General features: G+C 38.9%; 3 protein-coding genes across 4 annotated transcripts; 2 read left to right on the plus strand and 1 right to left on the minus strand.

Moving 5' to 3' along the window:
• Positions 1-184: 184 nt before the first annotated feature.
• Positions 185-3,418, plus strand: unc119b (unc-119 lipid binding chaperone B). Its single transcript, XM_072434035.1, has 5 exons — positions 185-503; positions 1,244-1,357; positions 2,024-2,132; positions 2,230-2,402; positions 2,559-3,418. Exons 1-5 carry the CDS (start codon positions 290-292, stop codon positions 2,669-2,671), a joined length of 723 nt encoding a protein of 240 aa, XP_072290136.1. The 5' UTR covers positions 185-289; the 3' UTR covers positions 2,672-3,418.
• A 683-nt stretch (positions 3,419-4,101) lies between these two features.
• cunh12orf43 (chromosome unknown C12orf43 homolog) lies at positions 4,102-5,824 on the plus strand. 2 transcript variants are annotated; one of them, XM_072432872.1, is made up of 6 exons: positions 4,102-4,271; positions 4,427-4,457; positions 4,732-4,830; positions 4,895-4,974; positions 5,120-5,201; positions 5,380-5,824. In XM_072432872.1, the coding sequence occupies exons 1-6, from the start codon at positions 4,184-4,186 to the stop codon at positions 5,678-5,680; spliced, it is 681 nt and encodes a 226-aa protein (XP_072288973.1). In that variant the 5' UTR covers positions 4,102-4,183; the 3' UTR covers positions 5,681-5,824. The 2 variants fall into 2 exon arrangements, with proteins under 2 accessions (XP_072288973.1, XP_072288974.1); XM_072432873.1 differs by having other exon boundaries at positions 4,737-4,830.
• A 334-nt stretch (positions 5,825-6,158) lies between these two features.
• Positions 6,159-13,008, minus strand: hnf1a (HNF1 homeobox a). The gene is made up of 10 exons (XM_072432871.1): positions 12,469-13,008; positions 10,999-11,198; positions 10,351-10,531; positions 10,082-10,278; positions 9,693-9,823; positions 9,132-9,267; positions 7,878-8,051; positions 7,091-7,206; positions 6,935-7,019; positions 6,159-6,373 (listed from the first exon to the last, which is right to left on the minus strand). The coding sequence occupies exons 1-10, from the start codon at positions 12,765-12,767 to the stop codon at positions 6,243-6,245; spliced, it is 1,650 nt and encodes a 549-aa protein (XP_072288972.1). The 5' UTR covers positions 12,768-13,008; the 3' UTR covers positions 6,159-6,242.
• Between the last annotated feature and the right edge of the window lie 3,382 nt (positions 13,009-16,390).

Genomic DNA, 16,390 nt, shown 5'->3' on the forward strand with positions numbered 1-16,390 from the left:
TGGTGATTTTTTTTTAAAAACTAATTTGGTTAGTTCTATGAATTAAAGAGTATAAAATGTACAAATGGCTTTGAGTGAAGTACAGAAAGTAAACGGCAAGTCCGTTTCTCGCAAACCACGTCCCTTTGGTAACCATAACAACCGTCATCGCTTACAGCCAATCGGAAGCTCGCATTTCCTTTGCTCGTACACTTTGACGCCATCTTGAAATTACACCTAGTTTGTTTGAGCAGCTCCTAAATTAAACAGCACAACTGTTTTTCATTTTCTAAATGTCACACAATCCGACATGAACAGTTCTCGAAGCAAACCAACATCGACAGTCAACAAGGCACAAGGGGACGTGGATCCGGACCGAAAGACCGTCGGAGGAATGCTGAAAAAGCTCAAATCGAAGCGGAGTCAGACGGAGAAGTGGCCCGTTGTCACTGAGGCTGAGCTGAAGGCGCTGGGGAGGGATATTTCCCCAGACCAAGTCCTTGGTCTCCGAGATGTTACCGAGAGTATGTTAACCTAACTGGCTAGTTTATGATTTGCGTTAATGAAGTAATGTTAAATGACTCCAAACACATTTGATTGGGATGTGTATTTTGTCTTCTGGATCAAGGCTGGGTTGAACAGTGTGCCAGGATGCTAGACTTGCAATAGTGACAATACCTTCTATAAAAATGGCTTTTTGGCATCATGGCTCTCGTGTAATGTAATGGATGTTGATATGGAGCGTTCACGTTATGCAGCGTTAGTTGGCTGGCTAGTTAGCTAACACTATCTTAGGTAAATTAATGTAATTTGATTTCCCACTCTTCCTTTTTCTTTTCTGCAGGTTTTAATCTTACTGTTTGACTCTAATCTGTAAATTCACTTTCATCACCAAAAGCAATGTAATGTAATCCTCACTGGTTTTATTTAGTAAAACCTGCCAAGTTTGTGGCACACATTATTCCCGTTTTACTGTTGTCTGTTGTCAAGGTACTGCAAGCTTCCTTAGCTACTCATTCTTTCAAATGGGGGAGGTGAGGGGACAATGTGGTGTGTAGGTTGTTCTCTCTCAGTAGTTTGACAACATTCATTAAAGGAGCTCTAATTACTAGTTCTCCCCTGAAACGGTTTTATCCCTCTGTGCGCCCCATTACTGAACAGTGTAATGCCACTTGAATCCCTTTATTAAAGCAATGGTCTCAAACTGCTAGTGATGTTTCTGAATAATCTCATTGCATTTGTTCTTTGTTGTTTTGCCTTTCAGATTACTTGTGTAAACCTGAAGACAACATTTACAATATTGACTTCACCCGATTCAAAATCCGGGACTTGGAGACAGGAATAGTCCTTTTTGAAATTGCTAAACCTCCTACCAGTGGTAAGTGATCTGTCATTGTTCCTTTAACAATTACTAGTAAGTAGTAGCGAAATTAGTGGGAAATATATCAAAAATGTATCATATCGCAATGGCTCTTTTAAGATTAAATGTTATAAGTCTGCATGACTTATAACATTTACTATATTGTAGAGGTGGGCGATATTGGAAAAAGAAAAAAAATCATTATCTATTGCAATATTCAGTCAATATTTTAACATTGCATCAGGAACTTGCTAAAATGTCTGTAAATATATTTTCATAGGTTCATGTCTAACACAAATGTGAATGGACCTTATAATTGAACATAGAAAGGCAGAATTATAACTTTATACCCCTGTTAGGGTGATTACACTAGACATTTCTGTCTTTATTGTTTTTTTTATTAGTTTTAGACAATACCCGATAATATTTGTTCTTGCAGACCTTCCAAACAACAGATATTATACATTTTTTGATACATCTCTCACCATGACTATATCATAGTATTAGTATTGACATTTACAGGCACATTTATGCACACTTCTGATGCATTAAAATATGATCTATGGAGAAATACTGAGGCATACATTTCTGTCTATAACCACTCCTACTAAAAACATAATCTAAATTTCAGTAAAGTGCTGTAAAACAATAACTATGTATCTAATAAAAATGTGTTTTATTTAGCTCCTGTTGAAGGCGAGGAAGAGAGTGCAGATATAGACATCAGTGCTGGACGTTTTGTGCGATATCAGTTTACTCCAGCCTTTCTAAAATTGTGCACAGTTGGTGCTACGTAAGTTACAAAATGACCCCTTCTATTTAGAAATTATATATTTCATTTCACGCTCTATGATGTAATATCTAATGGCTCTTTTTGTTTCTTATTCCAGTGTTGAGTTTACAGTTGGTGATCGACCCATTAACAACTTTCGAATGATTGAGAGACATTACTTTAAGGGGCGTCTTCTCAAGAACTTTGACTTTGATTTTGGCTTTTGTATTCCCAACAGCCGCAACACGTGTGAACATATCTATGAGTTTCCACAGCTTCCAGAAGACCTGAGTAAGTTTTCCATCATTAGTTACTTGTATATATATTTTTATTTATTTATTCATACCTTTTACACTGTTTTTCTGTCCATGGTGTATATTTTTATTCAAAAAAAATAAATAAAAAAGATCTGATTCTTATGAAGCCTATTTTTTTTTCTGCTTCCAGTTCGACAAATGGTGGAGCACCCGTATGAGACCAGATCAGACAGTTTCTATTTTGTGGACAACAAACTCATCATGCACAATAAGGCAGACTACGCCTACAATGGTGGTGTGTAATGCTGAATGGGACAACTTGTGCGCTCCCTGAGGTGGAGCTGAAGTATTTTCTCAAAGTAAAGACAAATCACAGCAACAATATCCAAAACCAGCCAACCACATCTGCCTTCATATGAACTCATTCATCAGCACTGCACAGAGCCCACATCCTGGGACTCAGGGGACTGTTGTCTTCAATATTTCTTTCTCTCTTTCAGTTTGTGTCATGTTTTGCTGAAAAACAATTGCCTTATGTTTTGTTGTCTCTGCTGGAAAGGGACACGTTAGTGACATGCCTTTATGTGAAAATCCAGTAGACCATCAGAAGTTTAGATTTTCTCATTTGAACTACCTTTTGCTAGTAAATTGTATTTTTGTTCTGCAAAAAATACATGAATTAGATGATGTTACCATATTTTAAGTATACACACTTTTGTTATCAGTAGTTTCTTGTTTGGATTGTTTGGATTGACTTGTATTTCAATAGAATACATTTTACAAGGTAGGATTATATAGGATATAGGATATAGGATTTGTCTCAATAAATGTATATTGTAATTTATCTTTACAGCTACCTATTTGGTCAAAATGCAGTAAATGTTAATACATTTGTCCAAAATATTGCTCAGGTTCTTTAATTCAAAGATTTCTCAACAGTAGGATCCCATTTAAGTAGTAACTGTATGTGGTATAATTACACATTTTGCTCTTATGTAGGATCTTAAGTCTGTGTTAAATTGCAAAAAACACACCAAGAAAGAAATGATAATGAACTACTATGTTATTTTCAGCTTTTGACTAAATGAACATCATTGTGTGCCTTGTTCTATACATAGTGGCCCTCTACATGGACACTGGATCAAAAGACCAGGCTCAATATTCGCAGATGAACACAGAATATAGCATAAGTTACATGTTGGACTTTTGCAGTAAAATGGCTATAATAATGTACAGTAACTATGAGCTGCATGAAAGGACAAGTGTTGCCTTTGGCTCAATGTTTGTCTTCTGTTTTCAGCTTTTATATGATGATATTATCTTGTGATGTCAAGAGCCTCTCGGCCTTGTCCATCTCCTCAATCTCCTAAATGATCATTTATACTTAATTTAGACACTTCATGATCGTTTAGACACTCATTTATTATTACGAGCATGATTTGTTTTCTTTCTTTTTCCTTTTTAGCCCTGAGGAAGCGAAAAAAAAAACCTATAAGTCATCAGGGACTTGTCAATTCAAATATATGCATCCACAATGTTGGCACTTCCATGAAATGTAGCTTTGTGTGCAAAAGAGTGTAACGTCAAGCTCACATGATTCATCGCATGGTCAAACTCAAGCAGCCTTGTTTAAAATATGTCGTGCTGGAAATAATGAATAAAACATTGATCACAACTACAACGTGTCTTTTTTGCCTGTGTTTGGAGAAACTACACTTCCCATAATTCCTAGCTCAAAACACCAGCATCAGCCTCCGCACGTGGGTGATCATGGCGGCCCCCGGTGCAGATCACTGACGACAAGAAGACACAGAAATGTCTGCAAACTCCAGCAGCAGCGACGATGAGCAGCTCCGACGGTGTCAGGAGGCGGTGTGGGACAGTCCCGCAGCTCCAACAACAGGTAAATAAGACGGTTTGTTGTAAAGCCCACTTTGTTAGCACGAGTAAGTGGACTGTACTTAAAGTTACAACGGGATATTTCCTCGTTTTCATCAGTGAAACTTGTTAAAGCCTTGCTAATTTGTGTTTATTATTTGAATTATACGTTTCTTGCAGATGCAAGTGGCAAGAAGAAATCTTCAAACCGGTGGGTAGTTGTTGGCTAAACATTGTATAATATCAACTCAATATCTATGTCTTTATGTCTTTATTTCCAAACAACCGCCAAAGTCTGTATTATATAAGCCATTATTCTGTTATTAAGGTTGTTAAAAAGGACGTCACTACTAATTTAACTATTTGTTTTATGTGGCATATTCTGTAACCATAAATCTTGAAATCAAATCATACTTGTCATAGTTACTTGCTCCACACAGGCTCCAGGCTTTAGTTTGTTTGACTCTTTGTTTTCCTTGAAACAGTTTAGTTGTTGCAGACCATGAGCACGATGGCAATGAGCTCCAAGTCACTCAGGGCTTCCAGAAACATGTGGCTCAAAAGTTGGGTGCAATCCTTGACAGGTTGGTATAACCAGAGCAATGCACAGTTTATCTTTTGTGACTTCTAACCTGGAGTCATTGTCAGTGTCATAGCAGAGAAGCAGTCTACAGCCCGGCCCCCTGTGAATACCCAAGCAACGGACATAAAGGATGAAGAGGATGAAGGTATTTTCTAGAATCCAAATGTAAAATTAAATCTTAAAATTTGTATCTATTTTTATTTGTGTTTTGATCCTTTATTTTCCATTATGTTGGCCTACATCTTATTTCCATTACCTTAGAATGTTAATAAACTAAACGTTTTTTCTAGGTTTTCGTCTGTTCTCCACGTCAGTCCCAGGACAAACATTTGAAGAACCTCCTCCTCCAAAACGCCCCATTCCCAGCTCAAGGTAAATTACAGATACTGTTGTTTGTACTTTGTTATACGGGGAAAATTGCATCTTCAATATCAAACACTGTAACTTCTTTCTCATTGCATGAGATCCTCAGCTCATATATCAGACGGTGGATTTTATTATCACAATCCAACATATTAATTCTAGCATGTCATTGTTTGTGCATTGCAAGTGACAGCGACAGTGAGATGGAAATGCGACTAAAGGAGGCAGCCATTTCCATTAAGGACTTCTTCCCGGCATCGGCATTGGAGCTCCAGACCAAATCGTCGACGCTAGGGACTCCCAACGATACAAAACAAAACATCAAAAAGAAAAAGAAGAAACCAAATCCACAACAGGCCACAAAATGCACTAGTGACAATCCAGGTAAACATTCAGCCCAAGAAGATAAGGCACAAACTACAATCAAACTGAAGAAAAAGAAGAGGTCAACGTTGGGAAACTCAGACGTAGACGTTCCATGTTTGTAAATTATCATTGTCCCATTTAAAGGTTTGAAAATAGACTGGAATACTTTTGTTGTTTTTATATATTTTTTACTGTGGAAAAGCATCATTGTGTATAAAAGTAACATAACCTTCACAAGTTAACAAAGCCACAGGTTAAGTCCAAATTTGGAGAAGAAAAAAAATCTGAATTGTCATCACGTCTTCTTAATGGTTCGACTCAAATCTTTAGATACTCTGATTTCTTTCTGTGTCCCTGAAAATAAGATTAAAGATGTACGATAATGCCAGAAACCGCTTGTACTTTTGACTATCTGCCACTATTTACCTTCAGAACTACTTCACATACTACCTAATTGCACCGTGAAACAGAACAGAGCGCCAAAAAAACATAACCGTGTAAAACTATTCATACTTTCTCTAAACAAGCAGTGACAACATGTTTTATCTTAGTTCAGCTGCCGAGTGAGGGACGTTTTGGTGATGTAGCCTGCTGTGTCTCGCATAATTATATCCCCAAAGATCTCCCTCGTTGCTCTGGACTCCGGACACTGTTCGCGCACGTCTCGGGTCACGCTCCCCGGTGTCACTGCGCCGTGGAGACCAGCTGTGACGGCATGTACGAGCTCATGTCTGACGACGAGGGCGACATGAGGTGGGACTGGTGACTCTCTGTGGACTGAGAGGATGGGTACAACTCCAGGCCTTCAGAGGAAGCTGTGAGAAATTAGGAGAAACAAATATAAAACCACATGCTGATATTCAATGTCTTCGTCTGCTTTTTTTTTTTTTAGCCTCCTTGACCAACAATTTACATGTATGTTTACCACAACACTACATGAAGTAGGGCTGGGAATCACGATTCGATGCGGTACACGAGACACGATACACGATGCGATCATCGATTTATTGCCCATGATATTCTACGATATATCACTATTTTTTAAAGAAACCAATAGATTTTAACAAAATGTTTCTTTGTTAAACCATGATCTGCACAAACTCAAAATGAAATACACCCATTTTGCTTAAACAAGTTTTCTTTCTTTAAACAAGATCGTGCGGCCACAAAATAATTCTGGAAATTATACAAAAAATACTAGTGGCGATATATCGATACAGCAGCCCACGATATCGATACTGTCTCACCAAATTTAGTATCACGATATTTTGGCACACCCCTAACGTGAGCCCGCCTTTGACGTCTCCAGTTCTTACACTTAATAGTGGATCTTATGCACCTAAATGCTCCTCTTTTCCTGCACTTCATGTTGTTACCTGGCACGGGCGTGTGAGGCTGCAGATGTAGAGATTCCTCCTCTAAAGGCGTGTCCGTGTCCTCGTCTGGATCAGCCGCAAGTATCTATGAGAAAAGGAAGAAGGTCTTTACATCTACAGTAGTTTGTGTTTGTGTGCAGCCGTTTCCCTCTGTACCTGTCTGACCGCGGCGAGGCTGGTGAGCGTGCCCAGGCTGCTGCTGTCAGTGATGACCATGGCCTGGGACAGCAGACTGGACGTGTGGTACTGCGGTGAGTCCGATTTGTTGTACACTGTAGTAAAGAAAGAGTTTGAAATCGACAAAAGCGCAACTATACAGCTGAAAATTAACTTTATAATAAATAGATGTTCCCTTTTACAGACCAACTGCTACACTTGGGTACAGTGTTGGTTTTTTGCTTTGTTAAAATCTTTTGTTGCACTGCTGTTTTTTTTAATTTTTCTTACAACGTTCCAACTATTCTCTATTCCCTATTAAGAATATGAGAGGTTCTGTACATAGGAGTTTTGTTTATTATTATCTGTTTATTTCTTCTGTATCTACTTTCCCCATGTGTGGACAGATACAGGCATATCTTATCTTATTTTAGCTAGTGCTGTGACGATCGATAATTGTCATCTATTTTAATACAAAAATCGTTATCCTGACAATAAACAAACTCAAAAACATCCCATGTGTGAGAGAAGACAGAGAAGTACATCAAAATGACACAGTACATGTGTACTTTTTGTGTTTTTGTTAAAAAAAAAAAAAAAAAACATTTTATCAGGACGACCTCAAACAGCGTCATTTTAACCTCATCTGGGTCAAAGTTGGTAAAAATCTGATTAATTGAAAGAATAATTGCTAGACTAATCAATCAGCAAAATGATCGTTATTTGCAGCCCTAGTTCTAACAATGTAGCTAAAATGTTAAAAGTGTTTGTGTTTCTTCAGGCTTACTGTGGCAGGATAGTGGTGCCATGGTGGTCATGAACGGACTGGCTCCCATGTGACTGTGGATTTGCTGCGGGGAGCCGTGGAGCTGCTGCTGGAAGGAGATGGGCTGCAGAGTGGTGAAACCGCCCCCCACGTTGTTTATCACAGGTACGGGTTGTGCTTGTGCGGACGTCAGACCTGGGAATCGTGAGGGAAAATAAAATACTTTCTCGTGAAACCGGGGGCAGGCTTTGATTCATGACAAGAAGCAGTCACTGGTGGAAGAAGTACTCGATTTAGTAAAAGTCAAGATTTAGGAGCACAAACAAACAAACATGAAAAATGCTACGGAATCAGAAATAAAAACAGAAATAAATACCGGTATATACTTTTAGAGTAAGAAGTACAAGTGTTTCAGACAGATGCACAATGTTGAAGACGTTAAAGTAGGCATGTTCAAACTAGGGCCCGGGGGCCAAATGCGGCCCTCAGACCAATTTCTGTTGGCCCTCTAGCTTCCTGCTATGTTGGCCCAAACAACAAAAAGTAGTACTCTTTATTGGGAAATTGGGAAAATTCAGGCATATTGATGTTATACCAACCTAATATTAATGTTCCAAGTCTAATTAAAGGTGTGGAGGCTCATCGCAGTTACGTCAAATGCAAAATTTCGAATGATTCACTTTGTCATTCAACAAATTCGACATCGTCAAGTTGTTTGTGGCCCTCTGCGCCGTTTAAGTTTCAAAATGCGGCCCTTGGTGAAAAAAAGTTTAGACACCCCTGTGTTAAAGCAATTAAAAGTAGTGGGCAGATTTTTGACTGAACTGAAATGGTTTCCTAATACTTCAAGCAGTTTTTAGTTGCATATATTGTGGTTGCTCAACATTGGGACGTTAAAATATGAATGTGCTAAAAAAATAAACCCCTCAGCCATTTAAGGCCATCTCAAGCAATAAAGAAATGTTTGTGTTGTTAAAAATGTAGTGAAGTAGAAAGTAGAGATACATGCTTTCAAATGTAGTGAAGTTTGAAAGTATCCACTGTCAAATTGAATAAAGTAAAGTACAGATACCCAAGTACAGTACAGTAAAAAATGGTATAACATTCATAGTAAACTGCTCTTAATTAACTGTTCATTCACATAACCAGTACATGCTGACACTGAAGTGGTTTAAGTCCTTTTCTGCACTGGTGGAAGCTGGGATTACATTTTCAGCTTTAGTGTGTGGACAAATTCTCCACTGCTACTGTCTGATAAAACGACTTGTGTCTTACCTATAAGTAGTGAAGACTCCCCCAGGCTCATGACGCTGGGCAGAGAGGCCATGATGAGCCCTTGAGAGGAGGCAGAGGACAGGCTGTGCAGGGACGTCAGGGTGCTGACAGGGGGCAGCGATCCGCCACTTGAAACCTGGACAAGGGCGCATTTTGGTCACGTATGGAAGCACCGGGCCCTACACTAATTTTGGCCCCTTGGATAAAATCAGTGGTGATTCAGTTCCAGAGCAAAATGTATTATATTTGTTTGATACGCCCTGAAGAAGGCCCAGCAGCTCAAAAAGCATTTGCGTCCCTTGATTTACAATTAAGGACTTTTAATTGTATCAGATGTTCTAGATCATTTACATATCTACAACCCAGTTACTTTGGCACACATAAATCTAAAACAATTAATGTTTATTGTTTCATAATTTAAGTATTGACGCTCTGAGGGTTTTCTGCAAGGTTTGAGACAGAATATACACTTGTCTTTTGTTTTTTCCCAAATTGGTCCAATAGTACAGTACAGGGCAGACTTATGATGAGGAGGAAACGCATCACTTCTTAATCTCTCACCGTTTTGTCGTGGCTTTCGAGGAGAGTGTGACTGGGCTCCAGTTGGACAGGGCTCACCAGTAAACGTCGCTCTCCTCCAGGGCCTCTCATCAAGCTCAGAGTGTCACAAATCTGCTGGCTGTACTTCAAACCTGGACAGACAAAACTGGTCCATAAAACTGAAAAAAATAAGACATCATATAAACATATTTAAGAGAAAACAATTTATATTTAGGTAATACAACTTTAGTTAAATGATCTTTAAGTATCATATGTCAAACCTTAGCACTGTCCATCTACACATTCTTGTTTATGCGTGTCATTTTTATCATAAACTGGACAGAAATTGTGCCTTACAAATAGGTAAATCATCAGGTAATCAGAAAACACATGTAATGATGAGTATTTACCGTGCTCTGGACTTGGGGGCAGATTTGCAGAGTTGACAGAGGGCATGGTGTAGGTTGTGTCCAGAGCCAGTTTATGGCGGAAAGCCTCCTCTTTGCGGCGGTTGGCAAACCAATTGTACACGCGCACCTCAGTGACCAGGTTAGAGCCCAGACCGGCCAGCTGGGACGGGGACACGCCTCTCTGCAGGCACTCTGCCCTGCAAACACACGGGTGGGAAAACATGTTTAACGTACAGTAACATTAGCAGGGGCCATTCAGTTTGTCTCACCTGTTGCATTCCTCCACTAAGCCCTCTCTCTCCTCTTTGCTGGGGTTCTTCTGCCGCTCGTAGGCGTGGAACAGGATCTGAAGCGAGGCTGGACCCCATTTGAACCTGTTCCTGCGCCCTTTCCTGTTATCCTCCCCCTGCTCGTCCATTGAAGCCAGCCCATGTTTGGCATTCGTGAACTCTGAAAGGTAATTGAATACTGTGCTCATGGTTATATGAACTAGAGAAGCATTGATTAAATGTATTAGTATCATATTGTAGTGCAATAATAATATGTTTTACTAACACTCTGCTGAAATGACAATATATTAATTGTCTATTGCGTTGTAGAAAAAGCTTCAGTTGTAGTCATCCGAGTCCAGATGACTACAACTGAAGCGATATTTATACTATTCTGTGGTAAGTATAAATATCGGAGTTCTCGACCATTCTTTTATTGACAATGAATCTTGGATGAGAGTCGAAACGTCTATTTTTTCTAACTGAGTCCAGATGACTACAACTGAAGCTTTTTCTACTATGGAACACGCCTGGACGAATGAGGGTTTACACCGACATATGTCTATTGCGTTGTTAATCTGATATCGTGCTACCCTAAACGGTGTCCCTGTGTCTTGTGTGTGTGTCTGTGTGCGTTTGTATACTCACGTTGGCTGATCTCGCACTGCTTCTTGACGTACCAGGTGTACAGTGCAGCTCTCTTTTGGTTCTTCATGGGCGTGCCTTTGTTGAGGTGTTGTGACAGGTGGGACTGGTTCAGCCCCGTCGACTCCACCACCTCTCGCTGTGGGAGATTGTGCTGCTGCATGTAGCTTTTCACCATTTTTGCGACGTACCACGAATCCTCTCTGCGGGCCAAACAGATTTATTTAAGTTAGATTTGGAAATACTGAATATTTCACTTTAGAAATGAGTCTGGATTGGATGTTGACAGAATATAAAATAAAATTAACATACGGTAATATATTTTTGAGGGCTGCGAAGATGTATCTGAAAAATCATTACTAGTCGACAATTTAAATGTCATCATTGTAATAATATTTTGATGATTTTTAACACATGTCAAAATACCTTTTTATTACAGAGACGGCGGGCACTATTCAATTAAAATCTCAAAAAATAATCTGATTTCTTATCACTGACTGGTTGACTGAAATAATTGTTAGTTGCAGCCTTCATTTTAAAATGTTCTCATAGCAACAGCAAATGTGCAGTGCCTTTCACTCTAAAACAGTGTGCAGAATGCAGTGCCACTAAGAGGGAAGTGGTAGACGAGGCATATTGACAAAGTGAGATAAGGGAAAGCACAGGGCCAAAGTCCAACTCATTTGGATCAATGAGAGCAAAACCAAAGAAACTTGTCATAAAATCATAATAATGTTTCATTGTACAAGGTAGAAATAATACACAAATATAGTCAAAGCTGTACATATTTTACTTCTCCAGGCTATGTTTCCATTTGTTTTGAATTGAGTATAAAATATATATAATTTGTTTAAAAAGCAGTTTTTGTGTCTTTAACATAATTTCAACATTGCCTTTATCTCTATATCTATATATTCTTTATCTCAAGGCGCTGCTAGAAAAGCCAGCATTTGACTCAATATCTTGCCACACAGTCAGAGTCGTCACTGTTCGGCTTGTGCAAACACACGGTGTCACATGCTACTTGTTTTCTATTAATCTTCACCTCGAGCTTTTGCGTATATAGCTGATTTATTAAGAAATGGTTACAGAATAATGATGAGGGTGGGTAATTAGTAACCAGCAAAAGGAGGAACCCTCTTTAAAAATCGCCTCTGAAGCCAGTGTGCAGTGAGGGACAGGCCGGGAAAGGAAGTCTGGAGAAGAAGCACTGGATAATATCAAGTTCACACATAGCAATTGCATGGATATGTCATTAACAGTGTGGATATATTGTCAGGTAACTTGGTGTGATTGTAGTCAGTTAGTTGGATGAACATACACAGTATGTTTGACAATCGGGACTAGGATATTGCAATGTGATTGTTATGTCAGCTTTATATGACTTCTTTTTGTGGTAAGATGTGAAATCAAGTATTGTAATTTGAGAGGTTGTGGGCATTGTTTTCTATTTTGTGAAGAGTGAAGACTTACTGCAAAAGCCGGTCAACCTCAGCCCTCAGCTTGGCAGCCTCTTCTGGATCTAATTTGTCCAGCTCTCTGAAAATAGGCGGCGGGTAGTCCATTTCTCCCTCCTCAGAGCTCTCCCCATCGCCCCTCTCTGCCTTCTCAGCACCACCGCCACCACCGTTGCTCAGCCTTTCCCGCTCCAGCTCCCCCACGGCTTGGATCAAGACGTCCCGAGACAGTCCAGAGCCCAACAAGGCCCAAACCAGCTGCTCCTGAAGTGCGGTCAAACGGTTCGTCCTGGGTGTCCTGTCTCCTGCGTCCATTGCTAGGAAGATATGGCCTGCTACTGCAAACAAACACAGCTACACCAACCCAGCAGACGGCACTGGCCTCAGTAAGCCTGTAGCCCTCTTCCAGCTAAAGTTTCATGGTTTGCTTTCATTTTCTCGAGTATTTCCTCTTGATGTGTCCTGAGCTGCCTAGTTTTTGGCTCTCCACCTGCTGTTTTGCTTTACAAAGGTCAATTTTTTCTTGTTTGAACCTCCTCTACACCCCCTCCTCCTTACACAGGCCCTGTGAACTTTGTCCCTGCTCGCTCAAGCCCTGGCAGTGACCAAAGTGCATTTTAAACAACAATAAATGAAAAACTTGTTAGCTGAGGTGGCAACGGCTTACTTAATTTCTACTCTAAAGTGTAAGTCCAGAAAAGTAAAGTTGGAATAATATACTGCATTATACTGTGTTTGGTTTTCTAACTGCACTTAGAGCTACAGAAACCTTTCTTTAGCTTCTTGTTAAGCTGAAATGGCATTATAGAGCAAATAGATGATTATTGACCACATAGTTTGAGCAAAAGGTGAAACTGAACTTGCCTCATCACTGGTGACACACAAGAGGGCACTGTTGTGTCATCCATCCACACAAGTAATCCAGTGCAGTGCATCATGGTCTAACTTGACCCACTTTTAGAGAACCCATTTTTGATTGTTGACCTTTAGCTTAGTTTAAATTAAATATTGTAACTATATTCAACAATTTGCAAGTAATTAAGTAATAAGGAAGTATTGTTTGTGCTTAAATGTAATTAAAGAGCTAATCTGTTTCATTAAAACTGTATACACATCTGTTGTATGACTTTATGTCCTGTGGGTGGTGGTGGTTATTTTTTTAAATTAACTGCTTTCTATCTCTTTCAAGCATTGAGTGATAGTGTGTGTCTTCCCCGTGATACATCTATGGTCTTAGAGTTTTGTAATAGTAGAAAATGTAGTAATGTTGCATGTGTGCTCTGTAAAACCACATTTTAATTAGTTAATTGTTTGGTGGTTTCACCTTAAATTATGTGTTTCTTCAGAAACAAAACTTAAGCAAAGATATCCAATCCTTGTCAAAATATCTTCCCTCTGTTTTAGTGGTATTCTAGGCCACTCTCTTGGTCTTGGTTGGACCTGTAGATTTTGAGAGTTTTCTGTAAAGAAAGGTTAGTAGGAGGAAGTGGCTACATGGGAAAGAAAAGTGGCAGGACCTTTGAGCATTAATGTAGTCCTTTATCTTTCTGGTTCTTTCAGTGTAAAACGCTCACTTTCTCTACTGGGAGCGCCTTATACCATTCTCAGGTTCAGCCTATCAGCACCTTTTTGTGTGGGGCTCCTGTTACCCCACCCCACCCTTGGGAAGATGGCATTATACTGTATTTGGAAAGAGTAACAGAGCTCCCTCTATCTCCCTGAGACATGCTACTGACCTGTAATTAAGTCCCATTGTACTATTCAGGGGGAAACTCCTCACCAAAACGGACAGAGGGCAATGTGTAGTGTGTGTGTGGATTTCCAATAGTTCATTTAGGACTGTGACTAATACTGCACCACACAAGCTGTTTTTTATCAAAAGGAGCCACATGGGTCTGTGGGCTAAAGAAAGTAGATATTTTTCAAGATTAAAATGTACTTTTCTATGAAAGTCAAAGCGATTAGGAATTTTGAAATAGCAAGTTTGAGTGTAAAGCTTATTGTTACAAGAACTATCACAATTTTATTCTCATTCATTTCCGTTCACACTGTGTACTACGTGATCAGCTTTAGAAAAATCTAACATTTTTCTGATTCTCAATTTTCATTTCTCCTCAGACCTGTACTTTCAGATCATCATTTAAAGGTTTTAGTTCATCATACGATTGTATAAAGACCTGAATATTCACTATTAATAAATGTATATAAATGTACAGAATACTTTTGCAGTATTAATGGTAGTTGCAATAAAAGTTTAATTTTTGTGAAATTAAAATTGAAAAAGAAACATGTTGGCAGCAAAACTAGTGGGAGGAGTAGTGTTAAATATTCATGATATAATTAGTTATGATACTGTTACGGGGCCAGTAGTGTTAAAAGTAGTTTGGGTTAATAGTGGTATACTTCCTTTATAGTATTCAATATCTATTATCCAATCCACTTCATTTATACAGTATGTTTTATAACTTTATGTCACTTTTTTTATAATAGTATGTCACTTTAACTAATTTAATCACTCACTCACTGCATTTTCACTTTCTGCACTACGTCTGTAAATTGAACTACATTTTTTGTATATAGTAAGCCTATTTTTTTATCCTATTGCAGAATTAAATTGTTTTTCTTTAACACATGCCCTTTTTGATCTTATATAGTTGCAAGTTACTATGTTTGTGAATTTTGTTCATTGGCAATGGCAATAAATCTCTGATTCTGATGAACCTTTTCTGATGAATAAGACAGGTTCCAAAGTATTGCACTTAAAAGTTGTTGTAATCTATCAAACATGAGATATTTCTGCACTTTGATGGGTAATTTTAAGGTCCTTTATTGTTTTTCTGATGCTTAACTATATTTAAAGACACATTGTAGCACCTTACATCTGATTGCACTTAATTAAAAAACAAAACTCATTAAAAGTACAATAAAATGGAGAATTGCCAAAGGACATTGGATCACACCACTCCCAGTGTTTAAAGCCAAAGTAAGTAAACGTAAGCATTACACTGAAGTTGAGAGTCAGTACATGTAAATAGTCATTTCTAATACTCGAGTAATAAGTATATTTTAGAAAATTGAGCTTGCATTTAGGCCAACTCTTAACTCCTTGTCGACTGGTAATGAGATACAACCCACACTGGCTTATTCTCATTGCTGATCCCATGCTGGCCCTTTGTATCGCCGTGTTCACACTCCTGGCTCCATCTCTGTCTCGGACCAATGGCCTCGCCGGGCCGCACGCATACATCTCCCCATTCAGCCCCATTGATCATGCATGCAGAAATTTAACACACCCCTTAATTCCTGTCCAAATAGCCCCCTGTCCCACTTCCAGAGCTCTGCCTGGTCCACTGCAGAGCGGAGACCCAGGCTGGACACTACTGCGCTCAACACGTCACGAGAAATGGTAAAAGAAAGTAAATAGTACTTAATTTACAAATACACTTAAACCCATCTGTCCTACAAAAATAAAGTCACACTAAAAAGTCATCACTTCTGACCACACTGAAAACATATTCTTGTGTGCTCTAAGATGTGTAAAATGTTCAGTATGTATAAACTGTAACTTATTTTACAGATTAAAAAAAAATAAAGTTTCTAACTCCACCAGAAACAGCAACCATTCATTACAACTTCAGTTTTGGCACCTGTTCCTCTTCAAATAATCCTTTAATCTTCCAATTTTATGGTGTAAGATTTACTTTGCCGTTAAAAAAGGATTTTCTTAAACTTAGAGCACTACTATTTCAAACCTGCTAAGACTCTGACATTGTCTCTGTCTTTGTAATACTCCTGCATTGATTTGCATTTGTTCCTTGGTCACATGTTGAGTCAATGTTGAGAAGATTAGCTGGAGCTGGCTTTAGCTCTAATTAAATACTCAAAGCTAAGCAATGAATGAGCAGCACACAAACCGTCTGTTGTGCCACAGTGTAGAG

Source organism: Eucyclogobius newberryi, unplaced genomic scaffold (assembly GCF_026437365.1).
Source record: "Eucyclogobius newberryi isolate DKJ021-1_F unplaced genomic scaffold, fEucNew1.0.hap1 SCAF_6, whole genome shotgun sequence".
In the NCBI taxonomy this organism is placed as follows: Eukaryota; Metazoa; Chordata; class Actinopteri; order Gobiiformes; family Gobiidae; genus Eucyclogobius; species Eucyclogobius newberryi.

Coding starts and splice junctions, on each gene's coding strand:
- unc119b (XM_072434035.1), top strand. CDS start 290: ATGAACAGTTCTCGAAGCAAACCAACATCGACAGTCAACAAGGCACAA. Junction 1,358..2,023: donor TGCTAAACCTCCTACCAGTG/GTAAGTGATCTG, acceptor TGTTTTATTTAG/CTCCTGTTGAAGGCGAGGAA. Junction 2,403..2,558: donor ACAGCTTCCAGAAGACCTGA/GTAAGTTTTCCA, acceptor TTCTGCTTCCAG/TTCGACAAATGGTGGAGCAC.
- cunh12orf43 (XM_072432872.1), top strand. CDS start 4,184: ATGTCTGCAAACTCCAGCAGCAGCGACGATGAGCAGCTCCGACGGTGT. Junction 4,458..4,731: donor AAGAAGAAATCTTCAAACCG/GTGGGTAGTTGT, acceptor TCCTTGAAACAG/TTTAGTTGTTGCAGACCATG. Junction 5,202..5,379: donor CGCCCCATTCCCAGCTCAAG/GTAAATTACAGA, acceptor GTGCATTGCAAG/TGACAGCGACAGTGAGATGG.
- hnf1a (XM_072432871.1), bottom strand. CDS start 12,767: ATGGACGCAGGAGACAGGACACCCAGGACGAACCGTTTGACCGCACTT. Junction 11,199..12,468: donor GAGGTTGACCGGCTTTTGCA/GTAAGTCTTCAC, acceptor TTTGGCCCGCAG/AGAGGATTCGTGGTACGTCG. Junction 7,020..7,090: donor GCCTCGCCGCGGTCAGACAG/GTACAGAGGGAA, acceptor CTTTTCTCATAG/ATACTTGCGGCTGATCCAGA.